The sequence below is a fragment of the Microcebus murinus genome, chromosome 4 (genome assembly GCF_040939455.1).
Source record: "Microcebus murinus isolate Inina chromosome 4, M.murinus_Inina_mat1.0, whole genome shotgun sequence".
Taxonomy (NCBI): Eukaryota; Metazoa; Chordata; class Mammalia; order Primates; family Cheirogaleidae; genus Microcebus; species Microcebus murinus.
In genome coordinates, this window is record NC_134107.1 from 110,635,546 (window position 1) to 110,659,589 (window position 24,044).

Here is a 24,044-nt window from a genome sequence, read left to right on the forward strand (position 1 = left end):
CCAGGGGAGGGAATAAAGGTTATCGGGAACTGCGCAGCACAGAGCGCGTGAGGGCAGCGGGAGGCGGGGTATGGAGGAAATCTATTTCAATGCCTGTCATTAAGTTTCCATTAAAAGAACATTCAGTTAGGAATTCAAAAATAATTTAATCTCCCCAGCCAGATGCACCCAGCTGGACTCCTTGGAGCTGAGCCCCGTGGAGAGGGGGCCGTGTGTGGCCCGCGGCCGGGCTGGGCTGCACGGTCTCCGGCCAGCGGCGTCCTTGACCGAGGGGTGTTCTAGAAGACATAAGTGTCTCCAGGCCAGTGAGAGGCCCCAAGTTTGTGCTGTGATAGAGAAAATTTGGTACAGGGACTGTTTACTAAGTTTTTACCATGTCTCAGGTTCTGTCCTAAGCATGTTATACATATTAGTTCATTTAATTTTCCTAGCAACCCCACGAGGTCAGTGCTATTGTTACACCTTTTTTTCACTTGGGCATCTGAGGTAAGGAACTTGTCCAGAGTCACCCGCTGGTGAGTGGCAGGGCTGGAACGCACACCCAGGTTGGTCTGCCTGAAAGCCGGTGAGTTTCGAGTCGCTAAGGTGTCCGCGCCAGGAGGGGTCACCTGCCAGGAGGGCTCCCAGGGCAGCCAGACGTTTGCCGGGGCTGCTCGGCGTGGGCCAAGGCCCTGCGCTGCACTCCGGGGGACGCTGCTCGCCGCTCAGCACGGGCCAGGGCCCTGCGCTGCACTCCGGGGGATGCTGCTCGCCGCTCAGCACGGGCCAGGGCCCTGCGCTGCACTCCGGGAGACGCCACTCGCCGCTCAGCACGGGCCAGGGCCCTGGGCCTGCACTCCGGGGGACGCCACTCGCCACTCAGCTCGGGCCAGGGCCCTGCGCTGCACTCCGGGAGACGCCACTCGCCGCTCAGCACGGGCCAGGGCCCTGGGCCTGCACTCTGGGAGACGCCACTCGCCACTCAGCTCGGGCCAGGGCCCTGCGCTGCACTCCGGGAGACACCGCTCGCCGCTCAGCACGGGCCAGGGCCCTGGGCCTGCACTCCGGGGGACGCCACTCGCCACTCAGCTCGGGCCAGGGCCCTGCGCTGCACTCCGGGAGACACCGCTAGCCGCTCAGCACGGGCCAGGGCCCTGGGCCTGCACTCCGGGGGACGCCACTCGCCACTCAGCTCGGGCCAGGGCCCTGCGCTGCACTCCGGGAGACACCGCTAGCCGCTCAGCACGGGCCAGGGCCCTGCGCTGCACTCCGGGAGACACCGCTCGCCGCTCAGCACAGACCAGGGCCCTGGGCCTGCACTCCGGGAGACGCCACTCGCCGTTCAGCACGGGCCAGGGCCCTGGGCCGGGCGTGACGGACACCTCCGGGCTCACAGGCCCCAGGCAGAGGCAGTGGTTTCCACAGGCCCTGCACACGCCGGTCGGCACCCAGAAGGCTGCGGGCACCCGGAGGGCTCGGGCAGCGTGTGGGTGCGGGCGCTCCTCCTCACGTTGTGTGGCGCTGTGGGAGCAATGCATGTCTCTGGATACACACACACTGAATATGCACGCCGATTTAAAGCCACGTAAATATATACGTGTTCCTATTTCAGTCTTCCAGGTGGAGACGACACTGTCTCCGTTTTGGCGGATGGCGACATGAAGCCTCAGTCCTCCCCAGAGAACTGCGACGGCGTCCTCTGTGTGTCCTAGCACCAAATAGTTCTTTACACAGTGAATAAATGGTTTGGGGGTGGATGAATGAATGAATGACTTGCTCAAGGTCTACAGGGCTAATAGTGGATTTGAACCTTAGGCATTTGCCGAAGGGCCTTATTTGTAAAATGGATTTTGAAACAGGGCTGAGGAGAGGACTCAATGAAATAATAGATGCAAAAATCCCTCCGTAGGAAGTAAGCGGCCATGCCTGCGGCGACACGGCGCAGGGCATCGGCTGAAGGCAGGGAGCGAAGGGCGGCCTGGCCCAGCGTAGACCCTGGCGCTTCTCGGGCAGGCGCTGACAGCCCCTGGGGAGGCCAGCAGGAACCAGGCAGCCTTCAGAGAGGGGCCGGCCGGGGCGGGACGGGCTGTGAGCTGGGGCAGTCTGAGTAGAATCCTGGTGCCTTGGGTTTCAGTTCAACCCAACAGGTGCTCCTTTGGCCTGCTGTGAGCCAGCGCTGGGCATGGAGAAACGCCGGAGCGAGTGTCCTGCCCACGGAGAAGATCCAGGGCTTCAACCCGCCCAGTGACCAAGCTAAACTGGAGAACTGCGGATTGTGGAGAAAGTCATCGTTTTTGTCTTATGCAAATGCTTATAATAGTTTCAAAAAAAAACCTGCTAATAAGATTATTGATTATAGTGTTAAAATTATTTGGGATTAAAAAATTTTTTGTAATCTACCCTTTATTTTCTTTCTAACAAATGGTTATATAATCAACAAATGTTTAAAGTCACTTGAGGTAGTTCTTTCCTCTGTGATCATGCTCCAACTTGACATAGTTAGGTTCATTTTTGTCAGTTTATATCCAAGGGTCAGGGTCTATTGTTTTCCTTTTTTTTAATTTTTCTGTTTTATTAATTATGCAAGGAATTTATATGATTTCAAAACCACAGAAGAGGGTTTAGAAAACTTACTTCCATTCCTCTACACTGTACTCCCTTCCCCTAGGCAAGGCTAACCCTTCTTATTTGTTTTGTCCTGCTGCTGTTTCTTTCTGAAGAATATAAGTAATACGTGTATATTTACATCCTCCCCCTTCTTACAAAGAAAGGCAGCATTCTATAAACACTGTCCCACAGCATTTCTTCACTGGCAGTATATCCTGCAGGTCACTGTGCAGGGATGACTGCTGGTAATGCTGACGTCTGTGGCTCCTCCCCACTCCTTCCCTGTGCTTTTGCAGTAGTTGCTGGAATCTTGCTCCAGAGGCCCCTGCCCTGCTCTCTGGAGCCTGAGAGATTGTGGGCTGTTTTGCATCTCTGCAGGGTGCCTGCAGGGCTTGCTGTGCCTACCCAGCCTGAGAATGAGCTGGGCTCTCAGAACCAGGGTTCCCAGCATGAGACAATCTGCCCAGGACTAGTAGCTCTTCAAGGATCAAACCCTCCTGGAATTTTGGCTGGTTAGAAAGCCAGAAGAGCTGTCCTCAAGAGAAGCTTCCCACTCCAGTACATGGTCTGGGGGCTTGGCTGGGGAGAGGGCATTCTGTGTAACTACCTTTTGATTAGGGTCCGTGGACCCTTTGGGGGTTGGGGGTCATGAAGCCCATTGTTATATGCAACATTTTGTGCACAAATACAAAATTAAAAATAATTTAATTAATGAAATGGATAAAGGCTACAATGAAGTATGAAAAAAATGCTGAAGGAGACAGAAGCAGGGAAGGCTTCTTGGAGGAGGTGGCAGATGATCTGGGCTTGAAGGGTGGGTAAGATTTGAAATAGGGAAAGGTGAAGGGTAGATAGGTGGACAGACAGGTGAGCACATGTCCCAGACAGAGCAACAGGAGTGTAGACTGGCATGGAGGTTCTGGAAGTGATGTGCAGGTTTGCATGGCCACAGCACGGGCACATGGTATGATGTACAGCTATGTTACATGGTCAGGAGTCAAGGTTTGGTGCCAGACAGACCAGAGTTTGAGTCCTGGCTCAATCAACAAACCACTGGAGGTTTGGGAGGGCAACAACAGGATTAAATGAGTATTTGAGGCATCTGTCTCTGGTGTTGGCATGAAGGATGGAATGGAGAAGTTAGAGGAAGAAACTAGCTTTCTAGGGAGGTAGAGAAAATTTTGCCACTTCCATTTTTCAGGAGGGGAAACTGAGGCTCAGAAGCCATACAACTTGCTCAGGTCACATAGCTATGAAGTGAGGAAGCAGGGGCCAGAGCCCAGGGTGCTGCCTGCTTGGTAGTTGGGTGTTCTTTCCTGCACCTCTCCTCTGCCTGGGGCTGTCCACAGACTTTGTGCTTGGAGGTCACTGTTCCTGAAGGAACACTCACCTGGAAGGTGGCCGCCAGGGCTGAGGGGCAGGTGCATCTGGGAATGGAGAAGACACCACGCCCTGCGCTGAAATCGACGTCTGCACCTGGCACCCGGGAGCCTGGGAAGCCCTTGCAGGGGTTAGTGCACAGACACACCAACCAGGTGAGAGGAGGCGACTCACTGCTTTGCGGGCTGTGGAGGCCACCAGCAAAGTTGGGTTTAGTTGGAGTACAGTTAGAGACCGTAATGACCGCGAGGACTGTCTCAGTTCCCCACGTCAGTGGCCATTGCCAGATTTAACCCGAACCCGTGATGGTGTCTGAAAAACACATCCTGATGAAGCAAGCAAGAGAAAAATGTAAGCAAGAGAGGAAGGCAGGAAACACAGTGTGAAGTTCAGGGGCTTCGAAGACAGATGGATTTGGTCAAACCCCAGATTTCCCATCTACTGGCGTGCTATCTCCAGCAAGTTCTCATCTGTTCTGAGGTTCTGCAGCTTTGTTTCCAGTGGCGAATAGCTGTGAGGGCCGCAGCATGAAACGACACCACACGTGGCGTCTGATACTGGCTCCAGGTCAGCGGTGGTGTGAGCGGTAGCCTCGGAGCTGGGCTGAGGGCTTCGGAGGCTGGCTGGGGCCCGGCGAGGTGCGTCCCACGCGCGTCCTGTGCCCTGCCCCGAGCCCCACCTTGCCCACCCAGGTGCCTCCCCTGGCTTCGCATCCCCAGCCTTGGGCTTAACCTGGGACAAACTAGCTCACCGTCCTGCCGTCACTGCTTCCGCTTGCCCTGCAGGTGCCCAGAGTCGCAGGAGCTTAACCATGGGCGCAGGGCAAGGCCTGCCCTGCTCGCCCCTCCCCGTCACTTCACCCCGGGTAACCACGGCCCAGCAGGCACGGCCTGTTCCACACGAACACTGTCTCGCTGGGCTTCAGAAGGCCTGGAGCGCTGGCCCCTCCTGTGCCCAGACACCCCAGGTGCCGAGGAGATGGGTCTGGGGGTGATGTGATTGAACCCCCCAGCGCAGGCTGAGCGAGGGGCCGGCGAGGCGGCGGGTAACCCTCAACCAGCCCGCCCTTGGTTGTGAGGCGCACTCTTGGCCAGCAGGTGGCGCCGTGCGCCTCCCGATCAGAAACGCGACCGCCCGGAGGCGAAGGTGTCCAGTCCCGGAGAGAGGGCCTGGCCACAGCCAGAACGCTCTTTGGCAGCCGTGATAATGTTCATAAAGTAAGTGTTGAGCCATCTAATCATTGCTGGGCTGACAAGATGTCTGTGAAAGACTGAAAAACTAAATTGTGTTATAAATGTAGAATCTATCTAGAGAGATTGGCGTGGCCTGAAGAGAAAGTTATTACCATGTGGTAAATGTCTATGAGATTCCATGTACTTTACATTTTCTCTACATAAAGCTGAAGTAATATTATTATCCCCATCTTACAGATGAAAAGACTGAGGCCCAGAGAGGTTGCGATTACTAGCCCACAGCCCACACATGGCTAGTCAGGGCAGAGCAGGTATGTATCTACACATTAAACACTTACAGAGAGCTTATTATGGGCAGACATTGTTTTAAGTGCTTTACAAATATTTACTCATGTAATCCTCACAACAGCTGTAGGAGGCAGAACAACCCACTGGTGCAAGCACGGGTCAGGCTGGTTCAAAATTCATGGGCTTCCCCAATAATAGGGCAATTCCTGTCTCCTAGAGGGCTGAATTCACATTTTGACTTTTCCAGTTGTTTTCGTACAAATTTGGCAAGTCACTTAACCTCTCTGAGTTGTAGCTTTCTCCTCTGTGAGATGATGATGATGAATCTAACCACACACAGTTGCTGAGAACATCAACTGGGAAAACATGTGCAAACACAGTGTTCATAGTTCTATATTAATGGGTTATTTTTATTGCAGACACCTAATAGCTTAATTCACATAAAGACATACATAAGGATGTTTGTTACAGGATTATTTGTAGTGATGAAAAACCTAAGTGCAGCACAATAGGGAAATGAGCTATGCCAGGTAGACCATAGTGCAGGGGGAAATGCTATGCTGTTTTGAACAAATATGTGGGCACTGAGCAAAGTTCTGGAAGCACTTTAGGAAACAAAATACACTAGGCACTCCATGGAGTTCATGTTCCAGGAGCAGGTGACGGGAATGCCACCGCCAAAGGGGAGAATCAGCACAAGCCATCCTCGCCGAGTCTGGAGCAGCAGGGAGGAAGGGCCTCCCCAAGATGTCAGGGTAAAGCCTGAAGCCAAAGGAAGAGTCAGTCAGATGATGGGGCCAGGCGAGGAGGCCAGGACCAAGAGGGGATGCTCCAGAAGGAGGAAACAAGTGTCCAAAGTCCACGGTGTGACGGCACAGCACATCACAAATCGTATTTTAAAAACAAGGTCCTCAAAACATCAAATGAAAGAAGGGTGAGCCAAAAATTATAAATACTTATTAATTCAAAAAATTTAAGTGTGAACACATAAATGTTATTGCCTATGTATGTGTATATATGTGTACAAAAGAGACTCAGAAGTCACCACAAAGGCATTCATTCATCTATTCACTCATTCATTCATTCACCAAATGTGTTTTGGGAGCCTACCGTTCTGGGGCCTGCTAAGGCCAGTGGGACAGAGCTATGAAGAAGACAGTGTTTGCCCTACCTTCGGGACTGACTGCCTAGAGGAGGGAGACGGAAACAGGAAGCGCCAATCAGAGAACGGGCACGGGGGCAAGGGTCAAGAGGGTCAGACAGAAAGCAGGCAAACACAGACACACAGTTCAGGGCATTTCAAATAGTGACACAGGCCACAAAGAAAATTTTAAAAGGGAGATAGAGATAGAGAATGACTGGACAGCAGGGGCTGTCTCACATCCAGCGGTGAGGGGAGGCCTCTCTGAGGAGCTGACACTGAGAACCATGCGAGGGAAGGAGCCGCTATGCGGTATGGGAGGAGAATGTTCTAGGCCAGTGGCCCTCACCTTGAACACACATTGGCATCATCTGGGAGCTTCAAAACAATGCTGATGCTTGCTATCCCTGACCCCCAGGTGCAGCTGCTCAGGGGCAGAGCCGAGCGAAGGAATGTCACAGGGGCTTTCAGAAGCTCTCCTGGCAACCCTGATGTGCAAGGGGCTTGAGCACCGTCAGTCCAGGGGACGACTGGCATCGTTCACAGGGATTATCCAGTCAGCTTGGGGTGGTGGCAGAGTGGTCATGCTAGTTCAGCTCTTAATCTGGATTTTACAGATTTTCTATCATGGCCATACATTTCTTTTATAATAATTTTAACAAAAAATAATTGAGAGACAGTACATTTTAGCATCTAGGGATCTAGAGTAAGATCTGGGCCTGGATTAGGTGTAGTGAATTTGAATTCTAATAAATAGCTGTGCAATCTTGGGTAGATTATGTTACCTCTCTGGGTCTCAGTTTTTCTCATCTCTAAAATGAACTCTATAATTCTATGATTCTATGTTTGGAGCTGCCTGAACAATTAGCAATCTGATTCCATGCAAGGGAGGTTTCTGAATAACAGACATTTCTAAAGTTCAGAGTTTCACAGGATCTAATCTTTTGTTTTTAAACTAGTTTTCATGAGAACTCAATTTCTGTTATTTTCTTATGTAGGTTCTGAATGAAACACAAAAAGGTGAACCACAACCTTCTCCTTGTCTCATTTCTATGTGATCCCACTCCCTGCCCCTGGCACAATACTGCCATAGTCTCTGAGGCGTGTGTAGAATCGTCCAAGGCCTGCTGGCAAGGGTGTTGTGTATTTGGCCTCTTAGTTTTGCCAACATTCTACCTCCATTTTTCAAAATCATTCTCTTGCCTCTTCCGCTTTCCCCTCAAAGACCACAAACCCCGGCATGCTTGCTGCTCCCCTATCCCAGGGTCTCAAGGCCTCGCTTACAAACGGAGAGGAAGAAGAGACCCACTATGTTTTTGTTTTTTATTCTGCTTCCTGATTTAATTCTGGCCCTGGTCAAAGGCAGGGCCATCCCCCGACTATTTGGTCATTGATATCTGCTAAACAAGAGGTCAGAGACTGACCAGGAAGCCATGCAGTGTGGTGGGCAGAACTCTGAATCCAGGCTCCTCTCTTGGCCCTGTCCCAAAGGAGCCGTGCCACTTCACTTCCGTGGCCTCTGGCGAGGGTGCAGGAGTATGCGGTGCAGACCGTGTGCACCTCCTCCCAGCGCTGCATTCAGAGTCCTCACGTTGGTAGCCTGAAATCGGCCATGGTGGGATATTTACGCCCTGGAAATCAGCAAATGTCATCACTCAGGCCCCTACTCTTCCCCCCTCCTAGGAGCCAGTTAACATTTATCGGTATGTGTTAGGCGCAGCTGTGTGTGCGGTCACCCAAGCGCGCTAGCTTAGATACAGATACACAGTAGATCCACTCTGCACACCTCTAGAATCAGATTTTCAGGTGCCCTAGGAAATTCCAAAATCCTGCACACTGGCCACTGATTTTCTAATGAGTTAGTGGAATCAATGGATTATATGTCCTTACAGGTCTTTTCTAGATCTAAAAATATCTGCTTTTGGTTGCCACCCAATACATTCACAGGTTGGTACAGGGACTGCCGTAACTGTGGCTGCAAACAGCAGTCATCTACTACTGAGCCATCTCTTCCTTGCAAATCTGCTGACATGCTTCCATCTTGACAGGACACTTCTTGCTTCCTTGAGTCTTAAGTCACCCTCTTCCTGGGATGGGAGGGCACTGTCACTAGCCATTCCACGTGAGTGGTGCTATGGCTTGGAAGAAACAGACGCCAGTGGCCGAGTTTCCATTCAGGGGAGACTTCCCAGGGGAAAGCTGAAGAGCATCCGTGCCATGAGCCCACGGTGTCTTCCCAGGCCCTGGGTCCCTTCTGGCTGTCAGTAAGTCACCTGCTCTACAGGGGCTGGCCTGGGGCGGGATGCTGATGTGCCCCGCCAGACACGGCAGATCGGGCCAGGATCCGGAGAGGAGAGGAGAGGGTTTTAGCAGACATCGTTGTCCTGAAGTTCGACTCGACAACACCCAGCACGCTGCCAGCGAATAGGCCAGTGCAGACACCAGGACGGCCCTCTCCAGCCACAGAGGGGAAGCCAAGGCAGGAGCGGGGTGTGATGTGAGGGCGAAGGGGAAGCCTGCACGGTCTTAGCTGCGGAATTCTTTCTCCATCCCTGTTCCGCCTGCATCAGCCCAGCCACCCTGCTGGCCTGTGATCTCCCTTGAGAGAGGAATGGTTTGCTCTTCTTTCTTTCTTTCATTTCCTTGTCTCCCTCCTGTCTGACCCCAGCTTTTCCTATCTACCCTCCGGAGTCACTTCCAGTTAGGCATTCCTGCCCCTACACCTCAGCCTTTAGCTCTGCCCCCTTGGCCCGGACAGTCCCCTCTGGCTGGGAGGTGGGGGTGGGTTGGCTCCCCAAGGCCTCTGGCCTCCCACACTAACGGAGAAGGGGAACCCCTCCTTTCTCTCCGCAGGTCTCCCTCGGCCCACTCACCCACAACCCACTCTTGAGAGGGTGGCTGCGATGTCCAGAGGCGAGAGGGGGCTTCTCAGAGCCTGGGCCGGGAGTGGGAACTTGGGGAGGGCCCCTGAGCCGGCTCACTCTGGGCAGGCGGCAGGGAGAGCGCACTGGAGTGGAAGAAAGGGGACCCCAGCCATTGCCAAAGTTTCAGCTTCCTCCTGAACTGACCCACAGATCTTAGCCCCAATCACCTTTTCAGGAAAATCACATTACTACTGCCGGGTCACAGGGTCCCTGGAGGGGGACCCACTGTTTAGCCGGATCCTGTCACCCCAGCCAGGCAGGGACATGGCCTAGAGTCCCTCCCTGCTCCCCAAGCCACCCCACTGGAGGTGGCCCTGTGTCCCCTCCCAACCCGCCCTGCGTGCCTTCTGCTGCGCCTGCCCCCGCCGCCTGCCCCGCCACTCCCCCCATGGGGTGCCGGCGGCGGCAGGGCGGCTGCGGGACAGAGCCCAGTGGCTCCGGCTGTCTGCGCCGTGCTCCAAGGCAGCGGGGTGAGTGGACGGCATCCAGCCTGGCCGGCAACTTGAAAATAAAAATAAAACAGAGGGAAAAGAAATAAATAATAAGGAGCGTGCCAGAAAGCCAAAGAAAATACAGTCCAAGCCCCAGGCAGGCCTCGAGCCTGCAGCGCTGCGGGCTCCATGCCCTTGGCAGGGGAGCAGCCTTTGTGGCCCGAGCCCGGTCCTAACTGGGGACACTGGCGGGCGGCGCTGCACCCTGCCCGCGGAGGCACCGCTTGTTCTTGTGCCGGCAAATATTTATTTTGGTTCAAGTGGACCCTGTTCCACAAAGACCACCTGCTCATAATCAATGACACCTATTTTCACATAACCTGCTGCTCTAGGCAGAGCCCACAGAACTCACCAACACAGTGGCCTTTCCAAAGGGAACGTAAATGGGCTGCATTCACAGGAGGCTGGGAGGCCGGGGTGCGGGGGACGCAGGCCTGGGTGGTCAGGGCGAGGGGACGGAGGCCTGGGTGGTCAGGGCGAGGGGACGGGGGCCTGGGTGGTCAGGGCGAGGGGACGGGGGCCTGGGTGGTCAGGGCGAGGGGACGGGGGCCTGGGTGGTCAGGGCGGGGGGACGGGGGGCCTGGGTGGTCAGGGCGGGGGGACGGGGGGCCTGGGTGGTCAGGGCGGGGGGACGGGGGGCCTGGGTGGTCAGGGCGGGGGGACGGGGGGCCTGGGTGGTCAGGGTGGGGGGACGGGGGGCCTGGGTGGTCAGGGTGGGGGGACGGGGGCCTGGGTGGTCAGGGCGGGGGGACAGGGGCCTGGGTGGTCAGGGCAGGGGGACGGGGGCCTGGGTGGTCAGGGCGGGGGGACGGGGGCCTGGGTGGTCAGGGCGGGGGGTCAAGGGCCTGGGTGGTCAGGCCAGGCTGGGCGGAGGTGCTGCCAGGTGGGTGTCTCCGCCCTGTCGGGGTGGGGTTTCCAGGAACCTTTCTCAAAGTAAAATGAATTGAACCCCTTCCTTGGGAGGGCCGGTGTGGCTTCAGGGTAGACGCCTAGAAGCAGCTTCCTCTTCCCTCCAGAGAGCAGCCGCCTGTGGACCAGACAGAGCAGAGTGCACCTGGAACTGGAGTCCCTCGAGGAGCAGGCTCTGGTCCCTCACTTGGCCCGCGGGTCAGACGTGCAGATCTCACAGGTGCACTGTGAGCACCCGCGGGTCAGACGTGCAGATCTCACAGGTGCACTGTGAGCACCCGGGGGTCAGACGTGCAGATCTCACAGGTGCACTGTGAGCACCCGCGGGTCAGACGTGCAGATCTCACAGGTGCACTGTGAGCACCCGCGGGTCGGACATGCAGATCTCACAGGTGCACTGTGAGCACCCTCGGGTCGGACTTGCAGATCTCACAGGTGCACTGTGAGCACCCGCGGGTCAGACGTGCAGATCTCACAGGTGCACTGTGAGCACCCGCGGGTCGGACATGCAGATCTCACAGGTGCACTGTGAGCAGCTGCGGGGCCCGGCCAGGCTCTAGCCGCTGAGACGCAGCAGGGAAGAGCACAGACAAAACCCTGCCTTCTTGCAGCTTACACTCCAGCCGGGACAGAGGACAATAAACACGGTTCCTAAACAGTGATGCATGTTACAGGAAAAAAGAAGGCTTTGAAACTGTGAGGTGCTTCGTTTCTCAGCTCTGAGGTGCGAACAGCCCTCCTCCCTGGGCGGTGTGTCTGCTGTGGAGCTGGTGGAAAGGCCCAGAAGAGGCAGAAGGTGCTGCTGGCCCCAGACATTTCGTAGGTCGAGCCAGGCCAGAGCCCAGTCCGCCTACTAACGTGCCTTCAGAGCCTCAGAACCCGCCCGGAACTGGGGTCAGGATCGCCCACTTCACTGGGCTGTGGTGAGGGTTAAGAATGAGAACGATAGCACTCAGTGTTAGCTCCGTTCTCCCTAAATGGCATGAGCCAGTCTAGGCCTGGTGGTGATACAGTATCCTTTTGTAGTAGATGCATTTAGAGACTTTCCGTGATGTAACTGAAGATTTCTGCATGAAGCATGGAGACCAAGTAAGTCCTAGAAGTGGAGGTTTGGGAGGACACTCATCAGAGACACTGCCTTGGGTCATTTCGCACGTGGTGCTGTCCTGCCTTTGGCAGTAGGGGTGGCCTAGGCTGGCCAGTCAGGGTGCCTAATAGGAAGTATCCAGGCAAACCAGATCTTCTCCCTCAAACATTTGAACTGGGAAATATGGAGAGACCGAGGCAAAAGGTAGGGGGCTGAATGGCCAGTGGGAAGATGTGAGAAGGGATCTTAGTCATGGAAATGTGTGAGCCACTCCTTAGTCCCCTGGGCTCTGGTGGCTTTCTTGTTCTGGGCTGTCCCTCTAAGAGTTCCTGTTGTCTGGATGTTCCTGTCTGCCTCATTGCTGTGGGCATTTATTTCACAGTAAATTCCTAGTAGTTCAGGAAGCCCGGAGCCTAAGCGAATGCCTGCCCTTTACAATGCAGAGAACCCACCTTCTAGGAAATCTGTCTAAATAATGAAGATATGTTCTTTTTTTTTTTTTTTTTTTTTTTTTTTTTTTTTTTTTTTGAGACAGAGTCTCACTTTGTTGTCCAGGCTAGAGTGAGTGCCGTGGCATCAGCCTAGCTCACAACAACCTCAAACTCCTGGGCTCGAGTGATCCTTCTGCCTCAGCCTCCCGAGTAGCTGGGACTACAGGCATGTGCCACTATGCCCGGCTAATTTTTTTTATATATATATCAGTTGGCCAATTAATTTCTTTCTGTTTATAGTAGAGACGGGGTCTTGCTCTTGCTCAGGCTGGTTTTGAACTCCTGACCTTGAGCAATCCGCCCGCCTCGGCCTCCCAAGAGCTAGGATTACAGGCGTGAGCCACAGCGCCCGGCCTGAAGATATGTTCTTTAACCACCTGTGGCCAGGTGGGAGGGGGAGACCAATGACAGGTATGTAGTGTGGGCAATGGTGGTTAAAACCCTAGCAGATAAAACTGTTGCAAGAGTGTCCCTTCTTTGTCAGTTAGTAAGGGCCTCCACACTGCTAGAAAAGCAACCTGTCATATCCTAATGCTGTTTTCTTTGTCCTGATGGCTGGAAGGAGGGGATAGGACTGATTTACTTTTGTGCTGGTTAGGCCAGGCTGGGGATGGATTTATATCACTGCTCTTCATCAAGAATGTGGCTTTCTCCCTCCCATGAGATGTTCTCTGCATCGATTCTTAGCTCTGAGCTTGCTGAGAGATTAAACTTGGGCTCCGACTACCCACTGGGGGTTGATGGCTCAGGAAAGAGTATGATAAGAAAGGGGGAGGGGCAGGAAGCAGGGTGGTGCGTTGGAATTTGGGATAATTGAATTTGCTGTGCAGCTAGCAGTTATGACTCGGGTCATCCACTGGATCTTCAGTCATAAATCCACCAAGACCAGGAAATTCCATGGTTAGGCCAATCTTCCCATTTTTCTCAGATCAGAATGGTTGAGGATTTAGTGACGGATGGTTTTCACCTTCTAGAGATGCTGTGGCTCTGAGTAAACTACATTTTTGCATTGAGATCATTAAACTGATGTCCTGGAAACCCAGTATCAGTCCCCCTATCTTTTGTCATATTTCCTCCCAGGAACACCAGGAGGCCTCAGGCCTAGAACACCTGTCCATTGGCACTGATTACCCGAATGCTGGAGGTGGAACAGGCTCCCTCCAGGGACAGACTGCAGTGGTCTCACCTCCAGTGTCCTCTTCCATTGCCTTTTGCCCAGTTGCCTGTGCAAAGATAGGGGGCCATTTGTAATTATCTCTCAACAAACTGAATAACTGCTCTCTTGAAGATATTTTTTGCAAGGTAACTTAAATGCATGCTGTATGCAAATGTGATTTTATGGTGCTTTGGAATTTTTTGGAATCTCTACAAATGCTCATGTTATCCCTCCCGGAATTAGCAAACCTTCCTAGAGGGGAGAGTGAAGAGAGCATCGGGGAGGTAGGGCCTGTGCAGCCTGTCATGGGAGCCATGGCTGGAGCAGGTTGAGGAGGGTGTCCCTGTGGAGGGACCGCCTGGCTTGGGGTGTCAGAGTTTGGACAGGGTGAGAACGGCATCCTTAGGGGGACACTGCCTGGGGTGGTCTGAGGAGAGTACCCACACCATAGGACAACCAGGATGGGAATTTAGGGTCAAAGCAGGGAGAGGAACACGTTGCATCGGGGTGGGAGTGCAGCAGAGGTAGAAGACTGGTCACATGCAGAAGAATTGATAAGGAAGTGCATATAAGATGTTTAATGGAAACCCTATTTCCCATTGTCAAATAAGAGAATTACAAGTAGAATGAACCCTGTGAAGTTGGATTAAAAATAAATGCATCTGAGTGAACCCAGGGTTTCAATATAGATAGACTTAGAAATAAATACAGATATAAATGCTTATGCATATAGAGTCATGTGCCACGAAACCATGTTTCACTCTACAACAGACCGCATATAGGACAGTGGCGCCGCAAGATCATAACGGACCTGAAGACTTCCTATCACCCACTGACGCTGCAGCTGTCGTAACGTTGCAGCACAATGCAATACCGACATGTTTGTGGTGACATTGCTGTGAGCAAACCTCCTGCACTACCAGTTGTATGAAAGTCTGGCATGCACTGCTGTGTACAGGACACAATATTGATAACGATACTAAACGGCTGTTACTGGTTTATGTATTTCCCACACTATATTCTGTATCATTATTTTAGAGTATGTTCCTTCTACTTATAAAATAAAAATTAACTGTAGAATTGCCTCAGGCAGGTCCTTCAGGAGGTATTCCAAAAGTCATTGTTATCCTGGGAGATGTGGCCTATGGCCCCTGAACACCTTCCAGTGGGACAAGATGTGGAGGTAGAAGACAGCGATATCAGTGATCCTGACCCTGTGTCAGCGTAAGGTAATGTGTGTGTTTGCACCTTAGTTTTTAACAAAAGGGTTTAAAAAGTAAAAATAAATAAGTAAAAACTTTTAAAAATAAAAAGATTATAGAATAAAGATATGAAGAAAGACAATATTTCTGTACATCTGTATTTTGTTTTAAATTGTTATTACAAAAGAATCAAAAAGTTAAAAAAATGGAAAAGTTTATAAAATAAAAAGTTTAGTAAGCTAAGGTTAATTTACTATTGAAAAAAAATTTTTTTAAATAAATTTAGTATAGTGTTTATAAAGTTTACAGTAGTGTCCAGTAATGTCCTAAGGCCTTCACGCTCACTCACCAACTCACCTGGAGTCATTTGCAATTCTGTAAGTTCCATTCATGGTAAGTGCTCTATACAAATGTGCCATTTTAAAAATATCTTTTATATAGTATTTTTACTGTATCTTTTTAATGTTTGGATACACAAATATTTACCATTGTGTCACAATTGCCTACAGTGTTCAGCACAGGAACACGGTGTGCAGGCTTGCAGCCTGGGAATAGCAGGCCTCGCCATTATGGCCTAGGTGTGTAGTAGGCTGTGCCCTTTAGGGTTGTGAACTACACTTTGTGTACTTTAAAAAAACCATGAAATCGCATAACAAGGCGTTTCTCAGAATGTATCCCCATCATTAAGTGACTTATGACTATATATGTATAAAAATGTTTGTGTATGTGTGTATATATGTGAGTGTATATAGACACACACACATATATGATGAGTATGTATGTATTACATATATTGCCTACCTCTGTCCACTGAGTGGACCTGGGAGCAGGGACCATGTTAGCAATTAGCTCCCCTAGTACCCCTAGCATTTTCCACTAAAAAGAACCAGGAATCCATGGAGAAATGACTGATTCCAGGGCTGGGGTATAGAGTTCAAAATATGTTGTTGTAGGAGAAAGTAAGGAATTGCTCAAAGATTGATGGGAACATGTCAAAGAAGATAGAGCCAGCTTGGGTGGCCTCCCACGGAGACAGTGTAATCATGAAATTAAATAATGGTACAAGCATATCATATCCAGTCAATAAAATAAGAAACCATGAGTCTTCAGAGATATAAATAAATGAATGAATAGACTGAAATTTGATGATGATTGGGATACTTACATAATTTCAAAGTATACCCATATAAAATACTTACTAATTACAAAGAGTAAAAGAATAACTTTTCAAAGAGGAAGCCCAGGACATACTGCCTTAAATAAATCAGCAGAGTGAGCTCCATCAACAACGGGATAAATTGAAATTACGTGCCAGCTGGCAGGGTGCAGGGAGAAGCACGCAGCACAACCCTCTGTGCCCATGCCCTCACAGGAGCCTAGGCTAAGTTGAATCATGAAGAGATACAAGACAACTCCGAATTGAGTGACATTCTACAGAAGAACTGACCAAAATATTCAAAATTGTCAAAGTCCTGAAGGTCAAAGAAAGACTGAGGGAGTGTTCTAGACTAACAGTAGGTGACAACTAAATGCAATCTGTGACTCTGAATGGGACCCTTTTGCTACAGAGGGCAGTAGTGGGGACAGTGAGCCAAGAGTGAATGGTGCCTGAGGATCAGCTGGTAGTCATCTGTTTGCATGAGTTTTTTGATTCTCAGACTGTCCTGGATCATGTAGGGGGATCTTGTTGTTGAAGGAAATACACACACTCAGGCATTTGGGAGTGATGGAGCATGGCTGGACACTTTCTCTCAAACGATTCACTAGAAAATGTTGTTTGTAGTGTTCCAACTTTTCTGTACGTTTTATGACTGTTTCAAGCTTTTACAGTATTCATAATATGCAATAGAATAGAGTAATATGGTTTAACTCTATCTCCTACCAGAGAAGAACAGAGACCAGTACAGACTTTTGGATGATGCAGAGGAGCTGCCTACCAACCCAGACAGTAATATCGAGCATTTTTGTAGTTCTTTTCAACATACAAAACATTTCGCTTACATTGTCTTACCTAACTCCTGTGATAACCTTGGATGGCTATTACCTTCATCCTCATTTTACAGATGGGAAAATCAAGCTCAGAGACAATGAGTTACAATTCCAGCTGTGGAGTCGCTAGGCTTCAAAACCAGGCCTTTCTGACTCTGGGCCTGTTCTTTATTCACTTTTTTATATATTTTCTGACCAATTACTGTGTGCTGCTGCCACCGTGAAACACAAGGTAGGCATGGTCCCTTCTCTCATGGAGCTCACAGATGGCTTTAGGTCTGTGAAAAGTCTGAATTCAGGTTTGCTAGGCATAAAATCCCAGCTCCCAACCTCTATTTCTTAGCCAATTGAAAACTCCCATGCAACATTTCTGTCAAAGTGCATTTTAGCATTCCGTTATAGCAATCTCACTTTAGTGCAGCATCCTGCAGCTTGGCTGCACGCTCCACTGGCTTTAGGTACACACACAGAGCCAGGGAAGGGCAAAAGCCCAACTGGGACACCGGAGGACCATGCACGGGGAAAATGCAAATGCTTTCTGGAAAATCCAATTTACTCCACTTTTCACCCATTTGGAAAATGTCCTTCTGACCGCAAAACAAACTGTACTGCACTGAACTCCCCAAACAGAGTGCTCACCAATTACCAAGGACTTCATGGAAAAACCTAGTGAATACTAGCAGCTAACTGATTTTATAGACACTTCCTGCACCACACCCTACATGGGTTTTCCTCATTGTCATCTAACACCTCACAGGAAGTCTGCAGGAGATATTACTCAGTTGCCAGGGAATAGGTACAGACAAGTTGCCCAGTAGGTGGAAGGGCCAGAATTTGAACCCAGGCTCTCTGGCTGGTGTTATTCATTCTCATTTATCTACTCAAATTGCCTCTCTCCTCCATTAAGAAAACATATGAGTTAACTCAGTTAAAATCCAGAAGGTTAATCTAGCAATTGTAGGTAAGTGAGTGGTCTCACTGGAAATTTTTTGTTTCCCCCTAGAGCTTTTAAGCTAAGTGTAAATTGACTATGTGCTTAGGAATTTACCAGCTCAGACAGACTGAAACAATTAGACAGGAGGCCAAGTAACAGTGAGAGAGAGAGACAGACCCCAGGCTTGCGGGCCGACATTCCTTTTAAAAGCTTCCCTCCACATCCTTTCTCAACTGGCTGAAACCCTAGAGGTTTGCCTGGCTAGCCTACTTCCTCTCAGAAGTGTCTGTGCCCCGAGGGAGGCTGGGATTTGTAGTCCTGCAATCAACCGCCTTTTCATAATCCCTTAGCGGGACTCCCAGGCTGAAGGTATGCAGTGTGAATTTCAGTAGCTTTCTACGTGATGAAATGCCCAATGTGCTTTTGCAGAACACACTTTCCTTCCTGGATAAGAGTAAAGCCTGTGTATACTCACCAGAACCTAGTCCCCACCCCAGTTCTTCACTGCGTCTCCTCTCCTGGTCCCCTGGACACAAGCATCATCTCAACTGCTGCCTCCTGCATGTTCTGGACACAAGCCCAGCAGAGCTGTTGGTGATGGAGGACCCTCTGAGAGGCAGACCCCTAGCGAGACATGGGACAAGAGCCAGGCTCAAGGACTGCTCCCCCTGAAGGGTACCTTTTCAATAGTTTTTTTTAAAACATGTTTTTTATTTAAAAATATTAAGGGTGTACAAACATTTTTGGTTACATGGATCACTTTTGTAATGCTTGAGTCATGGCTATCAGTGTGCCCACCACCCAAATAGTGTTCATTGTACTCAATAGGTAGGTTTTCCCCTCCCCGCCTCCCCCCTCCTCCCTGCTTCATTTCCACTGAGTTTTACTTCCCTCTGTGCACATGTGTGCTCATCGGTTACTTCCAGTTTAATAGTGAGTACATGTAGTTTTGTTTTTCCATTCTTGAGATACTTCACTTAAGAGAATGGTCTCCATCCAGTTCCATCCAAATTGTTGCAAAAGGCATTAATTCATCCTTTTTATGGCTGAGTAGTACTCCATGGTATACATATACCACATCTTATTAATTCAGTCATGAATTGATGGGCACTTGAGTTGATTTCACATCTTTGCAACTGTGAATTGTGCTGCAATAAACATTTGAGTGCAGGTGTCTTTTTGATAAAAAGACTTATTTTCCTTTGGGTAGATACCCAGAGGTGGGATTGCTGGACCAAATGGTGGGTCTACCTTTAGTTCTTTGAGGAAGCTCCATACTGTTCTCCACAGAGGTTGTAATAATTTGCAATCACAGCTTTTTCAATAGTTATTAAGGCAACATGTTTATATGATGGTTGCTAATGAGCATATATTAGAGCAAATAGGATGAGAAACCAAGCCCACAGACCTCTTACAGAAAACACTGCACTTTATTTTGTTTTTTATTTCCTCACTAGCCATTGCCATGGCCTGGCAGCGTCTCGGCTTGGAGTGGACGCATAGGTGCTCCTTTACTCCCTGGCATTCTGGAATCTCCTGATCTCATCTGTCCTAAACTAGTACATCCCATCTGAGGACTCACACTTCATATATTATCCAGGGACTAAATAAACATCGTGCACATTTATTGTCCACTTGCATGCAGATATTATTGGTTAAGTAAAGTAATAATCATTTTAAATATTATCAAATCTCTAGTGATTGTTTTGGCCATTAAAAATGTTTCAAAACAACAGATACTGAAAGCATGACTTCCTTCATGTAGGACTCAACAACATTTTTTGACGCTGAAAAAGAGGTGATGCCCTGCTATAGACTGAACGTTTGTGTCTGTCCCCTCCCAGAATCATATATGTTGAAATCTAACTTCCAAGTGAGGGCATTTGGAGGCGGGGCCTTTGGGAGGTCATCAGGTCACATGGGCAGAGCCCTCTTGAATGGGATCACTGCTTTTACGAAGGAGACCCCAGAGAACACCCTTGGCCCTTTCACCGTGTGAGGACACAGTGGAAAAGTACTGCCTGTGAACCAGGAAGCTGCCCTCGCCAGACACCAACTCTGCTGGCATCTTGGTCTTGGACTTCCAGCATCCAGAACTGTGAGAAATAGGTTTGTTTTTAGAAGCTACCCAGTCTACCCAGGAACAGTTTCCGTCAGAATTGCTCCTGGGCCTGCATTGCCTGCTTGGCTCTCGCTGCTTGCTAGACTGCGTGAGCTCGTGGCACAGGCCCAGGGTGGTCGAGGGGATGCGGACTAGCAGCCAGCAGGGCAAAGAGCCGGTTTGGCCTCTGCGGCTAGTCGGCTGGTGCCCCTGGGCCAGCGAGTAGACTTTCAATCTGGGCATTGCAGGGGACTAAATGCCAGTCCTCCCTTTGTACAGATGCTTCTGAGGAGAAAATGGTGTCCCAGCCCTGTCTGTGAGTGGACCAGCTTCTGAGACCAGAATAAATCACTGTGGAACACATTCTGGGGGCACATTTGGCTAAAGTTCTAAGACTCTAGAGGTCATGAACCAAGGCCAGTGTTTGAATATGACACGTACGGAAAACCTCTCGAAGAGGTGAGCGCCTGGCGCCTGAGCTCTCACAGCCTCAGGAGGTGTGCCTTCGTTCTCCCCGATGAGCACTCTGTAGATTTCAAAGCTGATGTGAAAATTGCGTGGCTGAGATAGAGATTTGCAGCTAGCTAGAAACCAGCTATACCTGGCCTTCCTCATTTCTCTTTCTATGCTTGGGCCATTAATACCACACTTCTATTTTCTCCTCTTTTAGAAGTCACTAGAAAACCCATACATGGATATATACACACACCCTTATTTTACTAAAGACTGACTTTTTTGTTTTGAGTGTTAACAGCAAGGGACATACTATATAAAGAAAATAGGACAAAAAACATTAAAATTTCAGTTTCAATTTAGTTTTATGTCACCCTTTAAATTTTTCTATTTTTGCTTGTATTATAATATAAATAATGGTGTAATAGTTTGTGTATATGATTTATAAGTCAACATGCATATATTGAGAATATGTGCTTAACACATTTTTTTAATGGTAGTGTAAGATTTAAAAAAATTGGAGACCAATGTTCTGGAACACAACTAATTTTTTTAGGTAGACAGGTTGTCTAAAAGGTCCTCAGTGTCACCCTGGGAAGGTTCTAGGGTTAGCAATGTTGTGAGTCTAATTCCTTGCAACAAACATCAAGGGCTTCCCAGGTCTCATTCCTTTGCATTGTAAAATAGAGGAAATGAAAACAAGCTACCTAACAGTGAAGCAATTTGAGGCAAGTTTCTTCTTGGGAAGAAAAAAAGACCTTAAAGTCTGCATGGGCCATAAAATCCTGGCCTGGGACCCCAGGCAGCAGGGCTCTCATTCTCTGCTGCAGTGTCAGAAGGTCGGCCACCTGGTCCCAAGTGCTTGTCGAGGCACCAGGGTTAAGTCTCGTGGCCAAGTCTGGATGGACCGTTTGTTTTGTTGTGATCCTTGGACACAGATTGTCTGTGACCTTGGCTGTCATTTTATAAAACCCTTTTAGGCTGGAGGAAGATTTAAATACATTTAAAAAATCACTGCAAGCATCATCAACAACAATGAAAAACCACACTGATTATGTACCTTCCGCTGTGCTGCTGTATGTACATTTGAAAACTTCTTGATGGTGCAAGAGGTAAATAGAAAACTTCCCCTGGGAAAACCCTTTGACTTAATGTGGGGTAAATAAGAAGCGTCCTCAGTTCTGAGAGAAGAAGGCACAATTTATTTAGTCGAATTATTTTACAACATAGTCTTCATTGACAGTTGTCAGCTTAACACTTCATATTGTTAAAAAAGTCAACGATTACCTGCAAAATTATATATATTTCAATGTCTAAAAAATATATTGCATATATAGAGCAGGAAAATCCCTCATCTCCACAAGGGAAAGTTTGGTTCTTTTCTTTTCAGAGTTATGATTATTGCAGTACTGTTATTTACAAACATTTCCAAAGCATTAAAGATGTAAATGGCTTGCCTTTCCTTGCGTATGCATGCCTGTTAAATAACTGTACCAGTGCTTCTCTTTCTTGTAAGTCAGTGACTTAAACGCCCTGTTTTTTTTTCAGCAATAGTCACATTATGCTTTTTAAAAACCAGCTATAAAAACGTACAAATAGCCCAAATGTACAGATTGACAAAAGATGTACAAATTACATTTAAAAAAATAACAACGACTGATATGATAGTAATATTGCATTTGTGACCGAGGTCAACTCGTTTATTTATTCTTTTAAATTTTTTAATTATTTACTTTCAATACTGTGAGATATAGGAAAATAACTCTGCATAATTTATACAGTAAGTTGCCTTCTGATTGGTTGACCCTGGTCTGATGGCCTGACAAACGCACAGCGTTTGCGAATCTGTCTGAGTTTAGAAATCCCTATGACTTTTCTAAGTTCTGGGACCCACTGTCATCATTTTTAAAAAAGTTATTTAATTCTCTGTCTTTTAGGAATGTCTGCATTTGCATTAAAATTTCTTAGTTTATATCTTGACTATTTCTAGACAGAATGGTCAGCCGAGTGCACACCGCCCACAAAGGGATTCTGCAATGCCCATGGCTTCTTAAATACTCACAAATGTTCTTTCTTTTAAATTCCAGTTGGGTGAAAACTTCATTGGCCTTACAACCAATGTTCCAGTTGCCATCCACTGAATTAGGTCCTCCTAAAATAAGATTATAAGCTTCTATTTTCAATAAATCTCAAACCAGAACATGACTGGTTAAGTCCATGAACTCTACAATGATGAGACCCGTGTGTTGATGAGAAACTGCTTAGGTCATAAAAATATAAAGAAAATGTATAGCTTCTTGCTCAGAACCATGACATAACCATTCCAGTAATCCTAATATTCAACTCATAAGATGATAGGTGACTGAGAATACACACTGGCATACTGGCCCATTTCTTGGTTCAGGTAGAGGAAGCAAAAAGTTACCCACATTACAAAAATTGTTTTTAAAGAACAAATACAAAGGTTCTGTCCAACAAGGAAGAACATCCAGTTTTGTTTCCTCTTTAAGGCCACACATGTCCTTTAGAGTCCAAAGTATCCAGTAAGTGTGAGGGACAGGGCTTCAGCTGGAAGGCCACTGATGGTGAAGCTTCTAGTAGTAGCTGCCTAAGTGTGAAGGCACGTGGGTGTTTGGATGGCGAGGGACATTAGGGCTGGGGTAGATTCCACCAGTGGGGGAGGTCCAGTATTGGGATGCCGCTCCAAAGAAGCTGGAAGAAGTGACAGGCATGGAGGATGGGTGGGGAGGGACAAAGTTCACCTTCTGTTGGTGGGCGTGGTAGGAAGGCATGTAGGAGATATCAGAAGGATACTTGTACATGGATGGCTCAGTAGGATGTGGCTGCAGAGCCTGGGCGATGCCGTGGAAGTCAAATTTGTAGGCATACCTTTTGCCATGCACTTTGGTCATAATGTTTTTATCGTAGTAATACCGGAGGGCCCGGCTCAGCTTGTCATAATTCATGTTGGGCTTGCTTTTCCGCTCCCCCCAGCGCCTGGCCACCTCGTCGGGGTCCGTCATTTTGAACTCCCCGTTGGTCCCCTCCCAGGTGATACAGCTGGCGTTGGCGCTGTCCGAGAGCAGCTCGAGGAGGAACTGCCACAGCTGGATCTGCCCGCTGCCTGCGGGCGGGAGGCAAACAGGAGAAAACAGAGTGTCTCAGCCTGGAGAAGTCAGAACCCAGGTCCCTAACTGCGGGGCTCCTCATTCTTTGTAAGAAACCCTGTGTTTCCTTTTACGTTCCACGGACTTGACAGCCCCTTCTGATCACTGTTGGTTTGCTTTTCTGCTTGCTGCTGAGACGGGCGTAACAAGCAAGGTTAGGTTTTAAGACAATTTGCCCCAAGGTCTGGTGAACGGAATGTAGGTGATGAGGCGCTGGGTTTGCCCAGAATGAGCTGGGTGATCTTGGGTGAGCCACCCCACCCCTACCCCTACCCCTTGGGGCTGTCAGGGTCACTGGGAGATGGTGGGTCCTGAGCTTTCGGGCGGCTGGGCCTGGCTCTTTCCTTGGCAGAGCCCTAGAGCTTGGCCCTCAGCTCTGAGTTCTACAGAGAACTCGGGCAGAGAGGAAAGTAACAGGAGATGATGCTGGGTGGCTTCTTTTTCCTCTGGGCAGGAACGGCCAGGCGCTAAGAACGAGTGGGGAGACACTGGCAGCACTTCGTTCTCTGGAACGGGAGGATGCGTGGGCCCCGCTCTTGCAAAGGCCTAGCA

General features: G+C 49.3%; 1 protein-coding gene across 3 annotated transcripts in view; it reads right to left on the reverse strand.

Moving 5' to 3' along the window:
• Nucleotides 1–21,504: 21,504 nt before the first annotated feature.
• The window catches only part of FLI1 (Fli-1 proto-oncogene, ETS transcription factor), a 107,763-nt gene continuing 105,223 nt past the window's right edge, over nucleotides 21,505–24,044 (reverse strand). For all 3 annotated transcript variants that reach the window (XM_012772290.3, XM_076002687.1, XM_076002686.1), the window contains one exon: nucleotides 21,505–23,449. In XM_012772290.3, the coding sequence (XP_012627744.1) occupies nucleotides 22,920–23,449 (530 nt within the window). In that variant the 3' untranslated portion in view covers nucleotides 21,505–22,919. The remainder of the gene's footprint in view (nucleotides 23,450–24,044) is intronic.